Source organism: Hylobates moloch, unplaced genomic scaffold, assembly GCF_009828535.3.
Source record: "Hylobates moloch isolate HMO894 unplaced genomic scaffold, HMol_V3 SCAFFOLD_15, whole genome shotgun sequence".
NCBI lineage: Eukaryota > Metazoa > Chordata > Mammalia > Primates > Hylobatidae > Hylobates > Hylobates moloch.
Window position 1 is genome coordinate 96,820,839 of NW_026652290.1, and position 19,810 is coordinate 96,840,648.

The 19,810-nt window shown below is 56.4% G+C and overlaps 2 protein-coding genes across 2 annotated transcripts in view; one reads left to right on the forward strand and one right to left on the reverse strand.

Moving 5' to 3' along the window:
• The first annotated feature begins 2,404 nt into the window (after positions 1 to 2,404).
• Positions 2,405 to 4,598, forward strand: TIMM13 (translocase of inner mitochondrial membrane 13). Its single transcript, XM_032176553.2, has 3 exons — positions 2,405 to 2,879; positions 2,969 to 3,037; positions 3,247 to 4,598. Exons 1-3 carry the CDS (start codon positions 2,760 to 2,762, stop codon positions 3,343 to 3,345), a joined length of 288 nt encoding a protein of 95 aa, XP_032032444.1. The 5' UTR covers positions 2,405 to 2,759; the 3' UTR covers positions 3,346 to 4,598.
• Positions 4,599 to 9,451: 4,853 nt separating this feature from the next.
• Positions 9,452 to 19,810, reverse strand: part of TMPRSS9 (transmembrane serine protease 9) — a 34,424-nt gene continuing 24,065 nt past the window's right edge. Inside the window, exons 10-17 of the mRNA XM_058428133.1 lie at positions 19,114 to 19,529; positions 18,147 to 18,418; positions 16,861 to 16,997; positions 13,927 to 14,320; positions 11,640 to 11,808; positions 10,620 to 10,885; positions 10,385 to 10,521; positions 9,452 to 9,955 (exon numbers count right to left, since the gene is read on the reverse strand). Of these exons, the coding sequence (XP_058284116.1) occupies positions 9,794 to 9,955; positions 10,385 to 10,521; positions 10,620 to 10,885; positions 11,640 to 11,808; positions 13,927 to 14,320; positions 16,861 to 16,997; positions 18,147 to 18,418; positions 19,114 to 19,529 (1,953 nt within the window). The 3' untranslated portion in view covers positions 9,452 to 9,793. The remainder of the gene's footprint in view (positions 9,956 to 10,384; positions 10,522 to 10,619; positions 10,886 to 11,639; positions 11,809 to 13,926; positions 14,321 to 16,860; positions 16,998 to 18,146; positions 18,419 to 19,113; positions 19,530 to 19,810) is intronic.

The window sequence follows — 19,810 nt, forward strand, 5'->3', positions numbered from 1 at the left end:
TGTTCTGACAGCGCACTGGCCAGGTTTCTTGGACCTTTGACTTTATTTGGGGGAGTTTTCCCGCAGTTCAGTTCCTGACTGTGCAGGGCCAACAGGGCAGGGGAGGGGAAGATCCGGGGAAGGAAGAATGAGGACAGTCCCATCGTAAGACCTGTCACAACGATAAGCAGGGAGGGGAGACATGGAGGCGACACATCTGGTTGCCTTGGAGGCAGAGGCTGAGTTTCAGAACAGTTGTCTGCAGGGAACGCCACCGTGTTGACGCTCTGGAGGAGGGCGCTGTGGAGCCCCTCCCGTGTTCCAGCTGCGTCTGCCCTGCGCCTATATATACACATGCGTCTATCCATACTGTAGCTTTTATCTGTGATTTTCTCGCTGAAACCATGTTTCTCAGACAGGCCAAGGCCACCTGACTCCTATCACGATGCACCCAAGCCCCTCAGTCCAGCTTCCCAACGCCTGGCACCCCCCTTCGGCAATAGCTCACCGTTTACACCCTCCCTCATAGATACACAGAAGTTATTTTTTTAATGGATATTTATTTTTTTACATTGGTCAGTATGCAGGTCAGGAGCTCACGCCAGGGCCTTGAGGACAAGCTGACCCTCCTCCCCGGGGTGGCGCGGGGCTGGGGCACCCGCTGATGGCAGAGCCTCCTTCAGAAAGTGCAGCTCAAGTCTTAAAGACACCAAAACTGAGCCATGGGCACGCGCCGTCTCCCGGCCATGGCATTCACTGCAGGGCGGGGGCGGCACCGCTCCCCTGTGACTGTGCATCCCACCTCCCTGGGGACCTGCCTGTGGGAGGAAGGAATGGGTGGCCCCAGCCCCAGGCCGGGAAGGAGCCAGCGGCCGACAAAGCAGAAACACCCGCTGCTCCATGTAGCCCCGCTCGCTGTCCTTGCTTTCAGTAGATAGAGGGGGCCGCATCTTAGCAAAGCATTTCCTCCTGGAGGCTACGCCGCTGTGCTGCCAGTCAGGCGGCTGGTAGGGAGCTTTGCCTGCCCCGGGGATACCCTCTGCCAGCCGCTGGAAGTGGGAATGCTGGCAACAGACTGTGTCCTTCCCACCTTCATGGCAGGAATCACCCAGACCCGACTGGCTGGGCTTCGTGCCAGCGAGCGTTCTGGGGATGGGTCTTGGTGATCTTATCCTGTGGAGAGTCTGCAGTGTTCTCAGACACATCCTATGTATTCTGGCCCTGGAGGAGCAAAGCTGTATCCCGGAGTTGGTCTGTGATTTGCCGACAGCCTTACAGGCTGGGCTCAGGGACAAAGTCCCCCCGCAAAACCCGCAGGTCCTTATGTCCAGATGCTGCCCAGTCCTGTCCTGAACACAGCACACCCCAGGCCCACAGAACCCCCCACCCTACATTTGCCTTGGGTGGAGCTGGGGGTTGTCCTGGGACTGCGGGTGCCCTTAGCTGAACGGGGTGGGGAGAAGCGTGGACTGGGCAGCCTGTGGGTGATTGGAGGTTCATTGAGAATTGAGTCTTTGGAAACACTAAAAAAATCAAATTTTTTAAAGTTATTTATGGCCTGGGAAACAATTTGCATTTGTCCCCAAATACGCTTAGCCGTGTGCCGCTTAAAACGATGCGAAGCCATCCCTGTGTGTAAGCCCATGCAGTGTGACTCAAAGCCTAGCACCCTCCCTGCGAAGCATCAGACGCCACCCAGCCCTGGGGGGAGGCCCACGGCTGCTGGACCAACGCGGGTTCTGGGGTGCACAGCGCCAGGTTAACGCTGAAGCCTGCCCCGCTGAGCCCAGGAGCCGGGAGGCCTGGGGGCTGACCCAGAATCCGATCATGCACCTGTCCTCATGCCAGCGGCTTTGGCTGGGGTTGGTCTGAGGCCTGCACGCGGCAGTTCTTTGTTAAAGATCCGAGGGACTCAGTCCTGGGGCGTCGCCGCCTGCAGCCTCTTCCAAGCCCTGCGTCCAGCGAGCGTCACGGCACAACCTGCAAACGGAGCTGGGCTGCAGCCGGGCTGGCATGGACTTTCATTTCAGAGATTCGGTTTTTAAGAAGATGCATGCCAAATGTGTTTTTTTTTTTTTTCCAATGATTTGTAATATACATTTTATGACTGGAAACTTTTTTGTACAACACTCCAATAAACATTTTGATTTTAGGTTCTGCCTCTGAGTTTATCCCTGCGCGGGGAAGCTCGAGCCGGGGCCTCTGTCCCTAATGAAGCGGATGTCTAAGACCCCTCCACCCCCAAGGAAAAAGGTCACTGGCGAGTGTAGCGAGTGTAACCAGGGCCCAGGCGATGCATGGGACCCTGCCCGTTTTTTTCTAGTGAGCCTCCGACGCTGTCGCACGAGCGGACTCTTCGTCACGTGATGCGACCGGGCTCCGCCCCGGCGGCACCACGCTGTATAGAGGCGCCGGGTGCGTCGTGCGCATGCGCGGCAGGCCCCTCGGGACGAGCCGGAGGCAAAGCGTGAGTACAAAGTGATCGGCCTCGGCCGCACGCAGTAGCCCCCCTACTCCCCGGGCCAAGTCAGGGCCGCCCTCTTCCCGCCGAGTCGCAACCACGGGTAGCCCGTGTAGGTAACGGCAGGTCCAGGCCTGCGCATGAGCGGAAGGCCCCCCGCGCGACCTGGAATGGCCCGGGCGCGCGCGGTCATGTGGGAGTTGTAGTCCTCCGTCCCCGCCCGCGCGGACTCCGTTTCCCGTGGTGCCCCGGGCGGCCCGCTTCCGGCGCAGCTACGGGTCGGCGCACGCGGCCTCGGTCCGGTTGACTTTGCGGAGCCATGGAGGGCGGCTTCGGCTCCGATTTCGGGGGCTCCGGCAGCGGGAAGCTGGACCCAGGGCTCATAATGGAGCAGGTGAAAGTGCAGATCGCCGTGGCCAACGCGCAGGAGCTGCTGCAGGTGCGGGGCTGGCCGGGGACGGGCGCTGGGGGCGACAGGGCCACCCCTGGGGGCGGACTCGCGGCTTAAAGCCTCGCGTGTCTCCACAGAGGATGACGGACAAGTGTTTCCGGAAGTGTATAGGGAAACCTGGGGGCTCCCTGGATAACTCCGAGCAGGTGAGACTGGCGGAGGTTCGGGGCAAGGGTCGCGAGGGTCTAGATTCGAGGGGGGTGGCGTTTGCGCGTGCGCAGACTAACGGGGAGGTGCGACGGAGCGGCCACCGCACGTGCGTAGTCTGCAGCCCGGGCGGCCTGGAGCCGGGGTGAGGGCGGTCCCCGGGGGCGCGAGGTCCCGAGCTGAGCCGTGCGCCTCTCCGCTCCCGCAGAAGTGCATCGCCATGTGCATGGACCGCTACATGGACGCCTGGAACACCGTGTCCCGCGCCTACAACTCGCGGCTGCAGCGGGAACGAGCCAACATGTGACCGGCGAGCCCGCGGGCCACCCCACCCTGTTTATTTCCATAAACGTGCTTTGAGAGGCGGGTTCCGCACGTGCGTACTGCCTGCCCGGGGCTTAGGAGGGTGGCACCGGTGCTGGGACAGACGGGACTGTGTCCTCGCCACCCCCCGCCCTGCCCCCTGCCAGCCAGTGCAGCTTGGATCTCGGGGGTGTGGGGCCCTGTGCCTTCCCAAAGTGCTGGCAGCCCAGTGGCACCTCCTTCAGGCCTTTGGGTTCTTCCCCTAGTGTGCCCAGGTCAGCCTCGTATTCTGGGCGGACAACTCGTCTGGACTTTGGAGTTGGGGGTGGTCAGACCCCACGGGAGCTGTCACCTCCTGCGGATGGTCAAATAAATTGGTGGAGGACGGAGAGAAACCTCTTTATTTCCCTTCTGAGGGGTCTCTGGGAAGAGGTGACGCCTGTCCCTGGAACCCCAGCTCGGAGGGTCTCAGCCTCCCCTGGGTTGGGAGAAGTCCATCTTTCCCCTTAGTGCCACCGGGCTGCTGAGTCACGAGGAATGTGTTGCTGCCGCCACTGCCGCCCCAAAGGCTAAGGAGGACAGCCCTCCCCTTGTCAGGGCTTGCTTTGACCCCGCTTCGTTCCACCCCGGGTCCTGGTGGAGCGCCAGGCAGGTGGTCCTTGCTGTGACACTGAGGTGCTGAGCCAGTGAGCTAGGGTGGAGGGGCTGTGTTTATTGGAACAAAGGGTGCTACCAAAATGCATCCCCATGACCCCCAGCCCCCCACACCCGTCCTTGGGTAGGGTACGGTGGGGTGGGGTGTTGGGTGGCCTGCTGCTCCTGTTGCTTTCACCCAGAGTCCCTTTCATGCGCGTCCGTGTGGAGAGACCAGCAAACAGGCTTTGTGTGAGCAATAAAGCTGTTTATTTCACCTGGGTGCAGGTGGGCTGAGTCCGAAAGGAGAGTCAGCGAAGGGAGATAGGGGTGGAGCCGTTTTATAGGATTTGGGTAGGTAAAGGAAAATTACAGTCAAAGGAGGGTTTTTCTCTGGCGGGCAGAGTGGGGGTCACAAGGTGCTCAGTAGGGGAGCTTTTGAGCCGGGATGAGCCAGGAGAAGGAATTTCACAAGATAATGTCATCAGTTAAGGCAGGAACAGGCCATTTTCACTTCTTTTGTGGTGGAATGTCATCAGTTAAGGCAGGAACCAGCCATCTGGATGTGTACGTGCAGGTCACAGGGGATATGATGGCTTAGCTTGGGCTCAGAGGCCTGACATTCCTGTCTTCTTATATTAATAAGAAAAATAAAACGAAATAGTGGTAAAAGTGTTGGGACGGCGAAAATTTTGGGGGATGGTATGGACAGATAATGGGTGGTGTTTCTCAGGGCTGCTCCGAGCGGGATTAGGCGCGGCGTGGAAACCTAAAGTGGGAGCTTTTAAGCTGAAGGAAGATTTTGTGGTAAGGGGTGATATTGTGGGACTGTTAGAAGAAACATTTGTCGTGTAGAATTATTGGTGATGGCCTGGATACAATTTTGTATGAATTGAAAAACTAAACGGAATAAGAGAAGGAGAAAAACAGGTATTAAAGGACTAAGAATTGGGAGGACCTAGGACATCTAACTAGAGAGTGCCTAAGGAGGTTCAGCATAGTCCTGCCATCAAAGATTATTTATTTACTTTAAGAGTTAAGAGTGGCGGTTTGGGGATGGTACCGGGAGATATCAGCTGTGATGGCTTGGAGAAACAGTGTAAACCGGCAGTGTAAACAAGAGCAGGGCATGCATGAGTAGTTGAGAACTGTGAATAGGAGTATGACTAGACAGAAGATAGTAGGGATGACAAGTTTTGGGGGGCACAGTCTAAGTTGGTCTGGTGTCTGGAATGAGACTGGGGCCTAATAAAAAGGAGTGTCTATACAGGAGCTTAAATGGGCTGTACCTTGTAGCATTCCGAGGACAGGTCTGACTTCTGAGAATCGAAAGTGGTAAAAGTATTGTCCAGTCCTTTTTAAGTTGGTGGCTGAGCGTGGTGAGGTGTGTTTTTAATAGACCATTAGTCTGTCACTGAATACTAAGAGCCTGAAAAAATGCTTGGCTGATTTGACTAATAAAGGCTGGTCTGTTATCAGGCTGTATAGAGGTGGGAAGGCTAAACTGAGGAATTATGTCTGACAGAAGGGGATGACGAGGCTAAACTGAGGAATTGTGTCTGACAGAAGGGGATGACGAGGCTAAACTGAAGAATTATGTCTGACAGCAGGGAAGAAATGACTGTGGTGGCCTTCCCAGACCCTGTAGGAAAAGACTCTACTTATCCAGTTAAAGTGTCTGCCTAGACTAAGAGGTATTTTAGTTATCTTACTTGGGGCATGTTGAGTAAAGCTAATTTGCCAGTCCTGGGTGGGGGCAAATCCTTGAGCTTGATGTGTAGGGAAGGGAGGGGGCCTGAATAATCCATGAGGAGTAGCAGAATAGCAGATGGAACACTGAGAACTTATTTCTTTGAGGACAGAGTTCCACGATGGAAAGGAAATGAGAGGTTCTAAGAGGCGGGCTAGTGGCTTGTACTATAGCATAGCCTGCCTTTGCTGGTGTGTGGCGATTAGGCCTGGTGGAACGGCCATCAATAAATCAAGTGTGATCAGGGTGAGAAACAGGGAAGAAGGAAATATGGGGAAATGGGGTGAATATCAGGTGGATCAGAGAGATGCAGTCATGGGGGTCAGGTGTGGTATCAGGAATAATGTGGGGGGCCGGATTGAAGTCCGGGGCAGGAACAATGGTAATTGTGGGACTTAACAAAGAGTGAGTACAGCTGAAGGAGCCGGGGAGCAGACAGTATATGCGTCAGGTGTGAGGAAGAAAATAGATTTTGGAAATTATGAGAGCTGTAGAGAGTGAGTTGAGCATAGTTTGTGATTTTTAGGGCCTCTAAAAGTATTAAAGCAGCGGCAGCCGCTGCACGCAGACACGAGGGCTAGGCTAAAACAGTAAGGTCAAGTTGTTTGGACAGAAAGGCTACAGGGTGCGGTCCTGGCTCTTGTGTAAGAATTCTGACCGCACTAACCATGCCTAGGAAGGAAAGGAGTTGTTGTTTTGTAAGGGTTTGAGGTTTGGGAGATTAATCGGGCACGATCAGCAGGGAGAGCACGTGTGTTTTTATGAGAATTATGCCGAGATAGGTAACAGATGAGGAAGAAATTTGGGCTTGACTGAAGTAATGGGGGCTGTCTGTGAAGGCTTGCAGCAGTACAGCCCAGGTAATTTGCTGAGCCTAATGGGTGTCAGGGTCAGTCTAAGTGAAAGTAAAGAGAGGCTGGGATGAGGGGTGCAGGGGAATAGTGAAAAAAGCATCTTTAAGATTGAGAACTGAATAGTGAGTTGTGGAGGAAGGTATTGAGGACAAAAGAGTGTATGGGTTGGGCACCACAGGATGGATAGGCAAAACAATTTGGTTGATAAGGCGCAGATCCTGAACTAATCTGTAAGACTTGTCTGGTTTTTGGACAGGTAAAATGGGGGAATTGTCAGGAGAGTTACAGGTTTTAGAAGCCCGTGCTGTAGCAGGCGAGTGATAACAGGCTTTAATCCTTTTAAAGCGTAATGTGGGATGGGATATTGGCGTTGAGCGGGGTAAGGGTGATTAGGTTTTAATGGGATGGTAATGGGCATGTGATCGGTTGCCAGGGAAGGAGTAGAGATGTCCCATACTTGTGGGTTAAGGTGGGGGGATACGAGAGGAAGGCGCGAAGGAGGCTTTGGGTTGGGGAGAAGGGTGGCAATGAGATGCAGCTGTAGTTCAGGAATAGTCAGGGAAGCAGATAATTTGGTTAAAATATCTCGGCCTAATAAGGGAACTGGGCAGGTGGGGATAACTAAAAAAGAGTGCATAAAACAGCGTTGTCCAAGTTGGCACCAGAGTGGGGGAGTTTTCAGGGGTTTAGAAGCCTGGCCGTCAATACCCACAGCAGTTATGGAGGCAAGGGAAACAGGCCCTTGAAAAGAAGGTGATGTGGAGTGGGAGCCTCCGTATTGACTAAGGGGACCTTCCACTGTGACAGTTACCCGAAGCTCGGCGTCTGTGATGGTCTACGGGGCTTCCGAGGCGATCGGGCAGTGTCAGTCTTCAGCCACTAAGCTGAGAAGGAGTCAGAGAGCCTTCGGCCAGAGTTCCAGGGGCTCTGGGAGTGGCTGCCAGGTGAGTTGAACAGTCCGATTTCCAGTGGGGTCCCGCACAGATGGGACACGGCTTAGGAGGAATCCTGGGCTGCAGGCATTCATTGGCCTAGTGGTCAGATTTCTGGCACTTGTAGCAAGCTCCTGGGGGAGGAGGTTCTGGAGGAACGCCTGGCTGCTGCAGTTCAGGCGTTTGGATTCTCTTGTGCTGGAGATGTGGCTGGGGTTTGTCTCACAGTGGAGGCAAGGAATTGCAACTTTTTTCTATTATTGTATACCTTGAAGGTGAGGTTAATTAAGTCCTGTTGTGGGGTTTGAGGGCCAGATTCTAATTTTTGGAGTTTTATTTAATGTCGGGGGCAGATTGGGTAATAAAATGCATATTGAGAATAAGACGGCCTTTTGACCTTTTAGGGTCTAGGGCTGTAAAGCGTCTCAGGGTTGCTGCCAAACAAGCCATGAACTGGGCTGGGTTTTTATATTTGATGAAAAAGAGCCTAAATGCTGTCTGATTTGGGATAAAGAAAAAGGAGCATTAACCTTGACTATGCCTTTAGCTCCAGGCACCTTTTTAAGAGGAAATTGCTGGGCAGGTGGGGGAGGGCTAGTCACGGAATGAAACTGTCAGCTGGACGGGGTGTGAGGAGGGGAGGTGATCAAAGGATTATAGGGTGGAGGAGCGGAGGCTGAGGAAGAATTGGGACCTAGCTCGGCCTGGCTAGGAGGGGAGAGGTCAGATGGGTCTGTGGAAAAGGAAGATTAGAAAGACTCAGCGACTCTTGGGGTTGGGACTGAGGGGACAGGCAGGAGGGAAAGAAGGAAGATTTGGTATGAGTTGCATTGGGCACAGAGACTAGGAAGGGACTGATGTGTTAAAGAATGCCTGGACGTCAGGCACCTCAGACCGTTTATCTTACGACAAGAATTATTAAGATCTTGCAGGATGGAAAAGTTCAAAGTGCAGTTTTCTGGCTATTTGGAACTACTGTGGAGTTTGTATTGGGGTCAAGCAGCATTGCAGAAGAAAATAAGGCATTTAGGGTTTAGGTCAGGTGTGAGTTGAAGAGGTTTTAAGTTCTTGAGAGCACAGGCTAAGGGAGAAGAAGGAGGGATGGAGGGTGGAAGGCTGCCCATAGTGAAGGATGCAAGCACAGGGAAAAGAGACATGGAGGGAAGGGGTTCGGGGGTTCTTACCCTCCAGAAAAGCGGGAAAGGGGTTAGGGCACAGAAATAAGGGATTGGGGGTTCTTGCCCCCTAGAAAAGCAGAGAAGGGGTAGAGACACGGAGAGAAGGAGTTGGGGTACTTGTCACTCCCCCAGAAAAGCGACTTTTGCCGCTAAGGGTGAAGGAGAAGGGGTTGAGGGGTTCTTGCCCCTGCCCCAGAAAAGCAGAGAAGGGGTAGAGACACAGAGAGAAGGGGTTGGGGTACTTGCTCCTCCCCCAGAAAAGCAGGACTTGCCTCTAAGGGTGAAGGGCCAAGACAGGCATCCCTGCGTGGTCTGACACCTCTGAAACGTGGGTGAATAATCAGAGAGGCGTCCCTGCAATGATTAAACACCAAGGGAAGGCTGCCTTCCCAGTCCATGACCGGTGCCAGAGTTTTGGGTCCACGGATAAATCGTGTCTCCTTTGTCTCTACCAGAAAATGAAAGGAATTGAAATTAAGAGATGGGAGAGATTGAAGTGTGGCGCCAAGATTGAAAGGAGAAAGAGGTTGAGGGATAGTGAGGGAGGTTGGAGAAGAGAGTAAAAAGAGGCCACTTACCGGATTTGAAATTGGTGAGATGTTTCTTGGGCTGGTGGGTCTGGGGACCTGAGGTCGTAGGTGGATCTTTTTCACGGAGCAAAGAGCAGGAGGACAGGGGATTGATCTCCCGAGGGAGGTCCCCCGATCCGAGTCACTGCAGCAAATTTCACGTGTGTCCGTGTGAAGAGACCACCAAACAGGCTTTGTGTGAGCAATAAAGCTTTTAATCATCTGGGTGCAGGCGGGCTGAGTCCGAAAAGAGCGAAGAGAGATAGGGGTGGGGCCGTTTTACAGGATTTGGGTACGTAAAGGAAAATTACAGTCAAAGGGGGGTTGTTCTCTGGCGGGCGGAGTGGGGGTCACAAGGTGCTCAGTAGGGGAGCTTTTGAGCCAGGATGAGCCAGGAGAAGGAATTTCACAAGACAATGTCATCAGTTAAGGCAGGAACCAGCCATCTGGATGTGTACGTGCAGGTCACAGGGGATATGATGGCTTAGCTTGGGCTCAGAGGCCTGACAGTCCCGGCCTGGGCAATCACGTGGCGGTCACTCCTGGATGTGCTGTCCTATCCAGCCTCTCACAGCTGCCACCCGGGTATAGACACCTGGGAAGTGGGGCCGGCCACAGCCATAGCCCCAGCTGGTGACCCCAGTTAGCACCCACCGTCCAGAGGGCTCCCTGCAGGCCAGGGGTCCCCCAGCATCACCCTGTTGGGGAGAGAAGAAAGGGGGTTCAGAGGCCGGTACCTCCCCTCCAGCGGCCCTAGGAATGACCCTAATGAGAGACTTCCCCTGGGAGCGGCATTTTCACTATCTGGAAAATGCGCTCAATGCAAAGGTGGCAGACATTTATGGACACCCGCCACGTGGTCCCCGAGTGGAACGGGGCCTCCCACTGCAGCCTCTGCCTGCTCTGCCGCCAGGCCGGGGGAGTAGGAGGATGCGGTGGGTCGCCCAGTAGACGGTTGTGGAGTGGAAATTCCTCCAGAGCCACAAAGGCCGCCTACTGGATCCGCTGGAGAAGTCTGCCCCGAGGGTGGCGCCCGCATGGTGGGCTTCGTGGCAGCGGGAACCCGCCCTCCCCGGCGGCTGGGCGGGACCTGGTCCCCTGATCGCCTGGGCCGGGCCGGGGCTCACCGAACAGCTGTCCACGCCACCCTGCGGGAAGCCGGCACACAGCATGCGGCTGCTGATCTGCACCGGGTAGAAGCGGCGGCAGGTCTGCTCGCTGAGGAGGCGCACGGCCGCCTTCTGCAGCTGCCGTGCCATGGAGCCTGCGGGCGAGTGAGACCGGGCGAGTGAGACCGGGCGGGTGGGGACCGCGTCCGGCCGCCCCCGAGCCCCGCACCACCGCGTCCCCGGGCGCGCCTACCTCCTTCGCGCACCGAGCCCCAGCCGGTGATGACGCAGCGCACGCCGTCTGGGGGTCGCGGCGCCGGCTCGGGCAGGCAGATGGGACGCACCAGGCGGCTGTGGCGCACCGGCCCCGCCAGCTCCAGCAGCGCCACGTCGTAGTCGAGCGTGTAGAGATTGTAGAACGGGTGTTTGTAGATGCGCGCCACGCGCTCTAGCTGCCCCTCCCCGCCGCTCAGGAACGGCGTGCCTAGGAAGGCTGCCCACTGCTTGGGGTCCCCGTAGCTGCGGGGCGCGCGAGGATAGGTGTCAGCCCGAGCCCCCACGCCCCTGGCTCCTGGCCCCCGCCCCTGCGGTGTCCCCCAGCGGCCGGCTGGGACCCTGGGCAGGGTTCTTGGCCTCTTGGTCTCTGGCTGCCGGTCTCGGAATGGCCTCAGTGTTTCCCACCAGGCACCGAGGCGGCACCAGGAACTGCAGCCATCACCACCTAGTATTAGCGCTCTGAAAGGGTGTCTAGTGGCCATGAGGGTCCCGCTCCCCCACCTGCCCTCCCCTTCTGACCTCGAGCCCCCGCAGGGCCCAGAGCTAGGTGTCCCCTCTGGAAGACCGGACCCCTCGCCTGCCAGGGCTTGGGCCCTGGGGAGGGCAGCTCTCTACTGGGTGGGCTTTGGGGGGCTGGAGCCAAGTCCCAGGGGCGAGGGCTGGGGAAAGAAGTAACCCCAATGTCCTCGTGGGCTTGGCCTGGAGCTGGGGGGTGGGGACGCAGCCCCCAGGTTAGGTGGGGACCGCGGGGTAGGACTCGGCCTTCGCAGCCCCAGCCCCGTGTGGTCAGGCTAGCGGGTGGGTGGTCAGGGGAGGGCTGCAGGGAGCGGGGATGGGGGGATGGGGGGGGGGGGAGGAGTGGCCTGGGGCAGTGGGAGCCGGGGTTGGGGAGGGCACTCCCAACAAAGGAGGGGGTCACGGTGCGTTTTCGGGCAACAGTTCGGTTCCGGGTGAGCTACAGACACATGCAGGGGCATTTGGAGCGTTTGGGACTCACACGTCGAAGCAGTGCGCCGCCGACAGCAGCCACCTCTCTGCCACCAGCACGGCCCCGCAGCGGTGTTCCCGGCGCCGCAGCCACAGGCTCACCTGCCACGGCCACTCTCCACGGCCCGCTGCGCTGCCGCCCACAATCCTGGTGAGCGCGGCTGGCGCCAGGCCGCAGTCTGCGGGGGAGCCAGGCGCGTGGGCAGGCGGACCCAGGGCGCCTCCTCCACGAAGGCCCCCCGGGTGCCTCCTCTCCGTGAATCCCCCTGGGAGCCCCAGGGAGTAGGATGCAAGGGGGGACGTGCCCCAGGAAAACTCGGCAGGAAAGGACACTGGGTCTGCTGCTTGGTCTTTGGGCTTTTCTCAAATAACATTGGAAATGCATTTGCTTCCTATGACTTCAGTGTTGGGACCACACCTTTCCCCTGCCCGAGGCCACTCTCATGGCAGCCTCCCACATCTCCGCCCTCCAGGAGGTCCCTCCCACCCCAAGGCCTTTGCACACACCAGGGCGCTGCCCCAGAGGCCCCAGCCCTGCCTTGGTGCCCTCTGCCTGGATCCCTGATCGCCTCCAAGCCCTCCCCAGACGGTGCGAAGGGCAAAGGCCTTCCTCAGAACACAGCTGTGGAAAGAACACGTGGGTGGTTTCCAGGGGGCTTCAGGGACCCTGTTACCACCCATGGAGGGGGTACCATACCCACCTGCTGTCTCCAGAGGGGCAAGCCCCCTTCCCCGCCCTCTATCACCACCCAGCTGGCTTCCCTGGGTTCCCCTACCCCTACCCCCCACTCCCGCCGCCGTCCAACCCACAGCAGCTACCAAGGCCAGCAAGGGGAAGTGCCAGTTCCCCACCAGCCTTGGCACCATCTGGCCCTGACCTAAGACCAAGTGGCCTTGGAGAATCTGACAGCAGCCGCAGCCCCTGTCCTTGGGAACGCCAGCTACGTCCACACAGAACCCGCCTGTATTTCAAGGGGGGCCTTCTCCACCTCTTTTGGGCCCAAAGAGATCCCAGGCCATAGCTCTTGAAAAAGTCAAAATCAGCTGAGACTGAGACAGTGAGAACCCTCATGCTGCGGGGACAGACCCACATGAGGACAGCTGCCAAGTTAGCAAGAAACACCCACCCGCCGGGCGCGGTGGCTCAAGCCTGTAATCCCAGCACTTTGGGAGGCCGAGGCGGGTGGATCACGAGGTCAGGAGATCGAGACCATCCTGGCTAACACGGTGAAACCCCGTCTCTACTAAAAATACAAAAAATTAGCCGGACGTGTTGGCAGGCGCTTGTAGTCCCAGCTACTCGGGAGGCTGAGGCAGGAGAATGGCGTGAACCCGGGAGGCGGAGCTTGCAGTGAGCTGAGATCGCGCCACTGCACTCCAGCCTGGGGGACAGAGCAAGACTCCGTCTCAAAAAAAAAAAAAAAGAAACACCCACCCAAGGACATGGTGCAGCTGTGAACCATCAAAGCCCCTGCATTCATTTTTTTAGAGACAGGCTGTGTCACCCAGGCTGGAGTATAATGGCATGATCTCGGCTCACTGCAGCCACTGCTTCCTGAGCTCAAATGATTCTCCTGTCTCAGCCTCCCCAGTAGCTGGAACCACAGGCATGCACCATCACACCTGGCTTTTTATTTTTATTATCAAGATGGAGTCTCACTCTGTTGCCCAGGCTAGAGTGAATTGGCACAATCTCGGCTCACTGCAACCTCTGCCTCCTGGGTTGAAGCGATTCTCCTGCCTCAGCCTCCCCAGTAGCAGGGATTACAGGCACCTGCCACCATGCCTGGCTTTTATTTATTTATTTTTTTGTAGAGATGGGGTTTCACCATGTTGGCCAGGCTGGTCTGGAACTCCTGACCTCAGGCGATCCACCCACCTTGGCCTCCCAAAGTGCTGGGATTACAGGTGTGAGCCACTGCGCCCAGCCAGAGAGGATGTTATATCTTTTTTTTTTTTTTTTTTTGAGACGGAGTTTCGCTCTGTTGCCCAGGCTGGAGTGCAGTGGTGCGCGGCTCACTGCAAGCTTCGCCTCCCGAGTTCACGCCATTCTCATGCCTCAGCCTCCCGAGTAGCTGGGACTACAGGCACCCACCACCACACCCAGCTAATTTTTTGTACTTTTTTTTAGTAGAGACGGGGTTTCACCGTGTTTGCCAGGATGGTCTTGATCTCCTGACCTCGTGATCCGCCCACCTCGGCCTCCCAAAGTGGAGGATGTTATGTCGTGTTAGGCAGCCCAGGCTGATTAACATGGGCTCCTCCACTCCCAGGGGTCCCTCCGTCTCTCCCAGTACCTGGTAGCTGGGAGTGCGTGGTGGCCTCCGGGGCGTCTGGAAATGGCGTCTGTCCCCTAGCAGTGGTGCTCACGGCAGATAAGGTTGAGTTGGCAGCTTGGCCCGTCACCCTGCTGGCAGCCCCAGGGGTGGGTCTGCTGGGTGTGGCCCCCGGGACTGTGAGGCCAGCCGTCGTCCTGGGGCTGGTGGTGGCCAGCATCCTTGTGGTCGAGGGGGGAGACACGGGAATGGGCTGGGAGGACATGATCTCCAGGATCCAGCCCTGTAGCCTGGTGATGCGCGTGTACACGCCCGGCTTCTTAACCTGAGCGCAGCCAATACCCCAGCTCACAATCCCTGCCAGATAAAACACGCCGGGGGCCTCCTCGCAGGCCAGGGGGCCCCCAGAATCACCCTAGAAAAGAAGAAAAGAGCACTGGTTGGTCCTGCAGGGACCCTCTCTTCCCAGCACTGCCATACCCTCCTGCATTCCTACAGTGGGTGGGAGCCATTGAGGGCGGCGGGGAGAGGGCACAGCGCGGGTCTGGAGACCTGACTGCAGCCCCGTGCCTGGCTGTGTGACCTGGAGTGAGTCACTTCTCCTCTCTGAGTTTCCATCATTCCTGCTTTTGTTTTGGGGCGGTACAACAGTGCAGAAAAACTCTAAAAATACTAACAATAAGGCCAGGCGCGGTGGCTCACGCCTGTAATCCCAGCACTTTGGGAGGCCAAGGCGGGCAGATCACGAGGTCAGGAGATTGAGACCATCCTGGCTAACACGGTGAAACCCCATCTCTACTAAAAATACAAAAATTAGCCGGTGTGGTGGCGGGCACCTGTAGTCCCAGCTACTCAGGAGGCTGAGGCAGGAGAATGGTGTGAACCTGGGAGGTGGAGCTTGCAGTGAGCCGTGATCGTGCCACCGCACTCCAGCCTGGGCAACGGAGCGAGACTCTGTCTCAAAATAATAATAATAATAACAACAATAACAGCCACGAATAGTCCCACCATGTAGAAGCAGCCCCTGCCCACTAGCTGCCATGCTTGCTTCTTTTCTTGAGACAGAGTCTCACGCCTGTTGCCCAGGCCAGAGTGCAGTGGCGCGATCTCAGCTCACTGCAACCTCCACCTCCTGGGTTCAAGTGATTCTCCTGCCTCAGCCTCCCGAGTAGCTGGAACTACAGGCGCCCGCCACCACGCCCGGCTAATTTTCGTATTTTTAGTAGAGACGGGGTTTCACCATGTTGGCCAGCCTGGTCTCCAACTTCCGACCTCAGGTGATCCACCCGCCTCAGCCTCCCAAAGTGCTGGGATTACAGATGTGAGCCACCTGGCCTGGCCTCAATATTCTTTTCAAGATAAAAAGCTATTATGAATTGCCCATTTATATAGAGAGTAAATAGTATAATAGATATTATAAATATCTATTATTCTATTTTTATTGTCAGATATAAAGAGCAAATATAATGAATATATAGGAAGGAAAGACTATGCAAGACACTGATCTCACAACACTCCTAGAAGACAGACAGGCATTGCTGTGCTTCCCACTTTACATATGAGGATCAGAGGCCCAGAGAGGTTGAGGCACTTGCCTGGGGTCACACAGTAGTTGAAGCAAGATTTGAACTCAGGAGTCTCATTCAAGAACTTGAGCTAGGTAGGTTCCCATTGCAGGTTATTTACCACCTTTTAACTACTGTGTGTGAATGGGCATTTACACTGTCATTGATATTTTGTATTGATTAGTAATAATGGCATCTAACTTTGAGAGTTACTACTGAAATCTGATGCCCTTTTTTTTTTTTTTTTTTTTTTTTTTTTTTTTTGAGGTGGAGTGTCTTGCTCTGTTGCCCGGGCTGGAGTGCAGTGATCTCAGCTCACTGTGACCTTTACCTCCTGGGCTCAAGCAATTCTCTCTGCCTCAGCCTCCCGAGTAGCTAGAATTACAGGCGCCCACCACCACACCTGGCTAATTTTTGTATTTTTTTAGTAGAGACAGGGTTTCGCTATGTTGGCCACGCCAGTCTTGAACTGCCTACCTCAGGTGATCTGCCTGCCTCGGCCTCCCAAAGTGCTGGGATTACAGGCATGAGCCACCGCACCCGCCCTTCTTTGTTTTTTTGAGATAGGGTCTTGCTGTGTCTCCCAGGATGGAGTGCAGCACTGTGATCACAGTTTGCTGCAGCCTAGACACCTGGCCTCAAGAGATCCTCCCACTTCAGCTGCCCAAGGAGCTGGGACCACAGGCGCCTGCCACTCTGCCTGACAAATTTTTTTTTTAAGTTTTGTAGAGACAGGGTCTCACTATGTTGTCCAGACTGGTCATGCAATCCTGGCCTCAACTGATCCTACCTCAGCCTCCTGAAGCACTGGGATTACAGGCATGAGCCACTGCACCCAGCCTGAAAATTAACCTGTCTTTGTGTGCACAGTTGAGCCCTTCAGAAATCTGGGCATGGTGGCTATGGCCGGGTGCAGTGGCTCAGGCCGGCCATCCTTAGCAGTTTGGGAGGCCGAGGCAGGCGGATCACCTGAGGTCAGGAGTTCGAGACCAGCCTGGCCAACGTGGTGAAACCACGTCTCTACTAAAAATACAAAAATTAGCTGGGCATGGTGGCATGTGCCTATAATCCCAGCTACTTGGGAGGCTGAGGCAGGAGAATCGCTTGAACCCAGGAGGCAGAGGTTGCAGTGAGCCGAGATGGCGCCACTGCACTCCGGCCTGGGCGACAGAGCCAGACTCCGTCAGAAAGAAAGAGAGAGAAGGAAAGGGAGAGAGGGAAGGAAAGGGAGGGAGGGAAGGAAAGGGAGGGAGGGAGAGAAGGAAAAAGGGAGGGAGGGAAGGAAAGTAAGGGAAGAAATCTAGGTCTGCACACACACAACCGCCAGGTGAATGGCTGTGGGCATTTCATGGAAATACTGCCTGGCTTCCCCCTTTGAATGAATGCTTACCTGGCAGGAGTCGACTTTGCCTTCCAGGAAGCCCGCGCAGATCATGCGGTCTGTGAGGGAGAAGTTGTAGAGCACACTACAGGTTTTCTGGTCTATGATACCCACAGACGCCTTCTGCAGGAGCTCGGGCTTGGTGGCTACCAAGGAAAGAGCCCAGAAAGGCCGCTTGCAGAGTGATCATCGGAGCAGCTCTAGTTCAGCTCCGATAACAGCCCCAAGATGCAGCATCCCCACCCCACAGACGAAGAAACCAGGGCTCACAGAGTTGCAGGAATCACACAAAGCCACAGAGTGAGAAGGAGGTGGGCCTCAGATTCCTCACTCAGAGCGCAAGAGTCTCCCCACTGTCCCCACAGGGCTGCCGCCCGAGCACCTGGGTAATGTGTCGGAGGCCATTCTGAGGTCAAGGGAAGCATTAACTGTTGGGGTGGGAGGGGTCTCGGGATAGACTAGCACAAGCAAGCACCAGTGAGCATTTGCTTTTTTTTTTTTGAAACAAGGTCTTGCTCTGTTGCCCAGGCCGGAGTGCAGTGGCACAATCTTGGCTCACTGCAGCCTCCGCCTCCCAGATTGAAGTAATTCTCCTGCCTCAGCCTCCCAAGTAGCTGGGATTACAGGCACATGCCACCACACCCGGCTAATTGTTGTATTTTTAGTAGAGAGGGGCTTTCACCATGTTCGGCAGGCTGGTCTCGAATTCTTGACCTCAAGTGATCCACCCGCCTCGGCCTCCCAAGATGTTGGGATCACAGGCGTGAGCCACTGCACCCAGCCAATTTTTGTATTTTTTTTAGTAGAGATGGGGTTTCGCCCTGTTGGCCGGGCTGGTCTTGAATTCCTGACCTCAAGAGATCCACCAGCTGAGGCCTCCCCAAGTGCTGGGATTACAGGTGTGAGCCACCACATGTGGCCACCAGCAAACATTTTCTATAAATAGTCAGAGAATTAAATATTTTCAGCTTTAAGGGCCAGTCTCCATCACAAGTATTTAACTCTGCTGCTATTGCAGGAGAGCAGCCATAGACAATCTGTTGATGTGTGAACGTGGCCCCTGTTCCAATAAAACTTTATTTATACAAACAGGCAACGGCCAGATTTTGCCCCCAGATGGAATGGGGAGGTGAGTGGTGTGTGGGTAATGGGACCAAAGACAAAGGGATCAGCCACAGAGGTCCCTGTGCAGTGGAATTGGTTTAGGGTCCAGCTAAGAGATGCCCATCCTGACCCTCCCCAGGCCAGGCCCTGGAGAATAAATCCACCGTTCCCCTCGGCGGGGCAGGGCTCACCATTTCCTTCCTGCGTATTTCCCCATCCAGAGATCATGCACTTCCGGCCCACAGGGAACTTCTGGATGGCCAGGGGCAGGCAGACAGGCTGGATGTATTTGTTGAAGGCCAGGGGGCTGGCCAGCTCCAGGACAGCCAGGTCGAAGTCCAGGATGCCAGGGTTGTAGAGGGGGTGCAGCACCACCCGCCGCAGCCCAACTTTCACCGGACTCCCACCCAGGCCCAGGAGGGACGCAGTGCCCAGGTGGGCCCGAACCTGCTCCACCTTCGTGCTATGGAGACAGGGCCCTCAGACGTGCCCGCCCTCCAGCGCATGCCCACCTTCTTGGGGAGGGACAGGACTGATGCACACCCCCAGGAAGTCATACCGGGCTGCCTGGGCCCCAGGACCATTCCTCTGACCCTCGGCTCCAGGGAGGAGGACCAGGGGAAGAGGGGCTGCCGGGCTCCTCCTGAAAAGGATCCTGCACTGGGGGACCTTGGGCAAGTCAGGGGACCCTCAGGCTTCATTTTCTACACCTGTGCCAATGCCCCCCCCCCCCCCAGCCCCCTACAGCTTTATGAGTCTTTTTTTGTTGAGACAGGGTCTTGCCCTGTTGCCCTGGATGGAGTGCAGTGGCACCATCAGCCTCACTGCAGCCTTGACCTCCTGGTCTCAAGCAATTCTCCTGCCTCACCCTCCTGAGTAGCTGGGACCACAGATGCGGGCCACCATGCCTGGGAATCTCCAAGATAAACGCTGCCTGGGTAGCAAGCAATGGGCAAGAAACCCTCCTCCCCCTCCCCTGGTTATGCCCTGTTTGTCCTTAGAAGCCTTAGGCTCCCTCCTGTCTCTCAGCTGCCCTCAGGAGAGGAAGGGCTGCTCCCCAAGGGGTCCATGCGGCAGCCCCAGCAGGATGGTTTCTGACAGGGAGGGGCTGGTAAGGAGGGGAAGCCGAGCAGCCTTCCCGGAGGAGGCGGGCCTTACTGGTTGAAGCAGTGGGCGGCAGACAGCAGCCAGCGGTCCCCCACCACGGTTGCGCCACAGAAGTGCCGGGACCCTTCCTTCAGGCTGACCTGCCAGGGCACCTCCCCGGAGGCAGCTCCGAACCCGCCCACGACCCGGATGAGCTTCTCCATTGCAGGCCTGGCCCCACATTCTGGAAGGGGGACACAAGACCAGGTCTGGGGATCCTGGCCTGCTCGGATGGGAGCATCCGGTGGGGTGGTCCCAGGACACTGGTTGCAGCCAGGCCCTAAAGGTGCTGCAATCCCTCCCGTTCCACACATGAAGCCGTGGAGGCTTCGGGGTGTCCATAGTTTGCCCAAGGTCTTGTAGCAAGTTCGTGGCCTAGCTCGGGGGACAGAAGTTAAGAAAGCAACATACAGCAGCCCAGTCAGCCCGAGGACCCCCCACAACAGACCCCACCGCAGCCCACAAAGCCGGGTTTACAGGCTCCTTGCAAAGACGGGGCCGCACTCCAGGAGACCCATGGAGCGGCTGAGAAAAGGAAGGGTATGATTGTTATGGGGTTTCAGAACAGAGTGGGGGTATAGGTGAACTGAAATGAAGCATGGCCGGGCGCGGTGGCTCACACCTGTAATCCCAGCACTTTGGGAGGCCGAGGCGGGCAGATCATGAAGTCAGGAGTTTGAGGCCAGCCTGACCAACATGGGGAAACCCC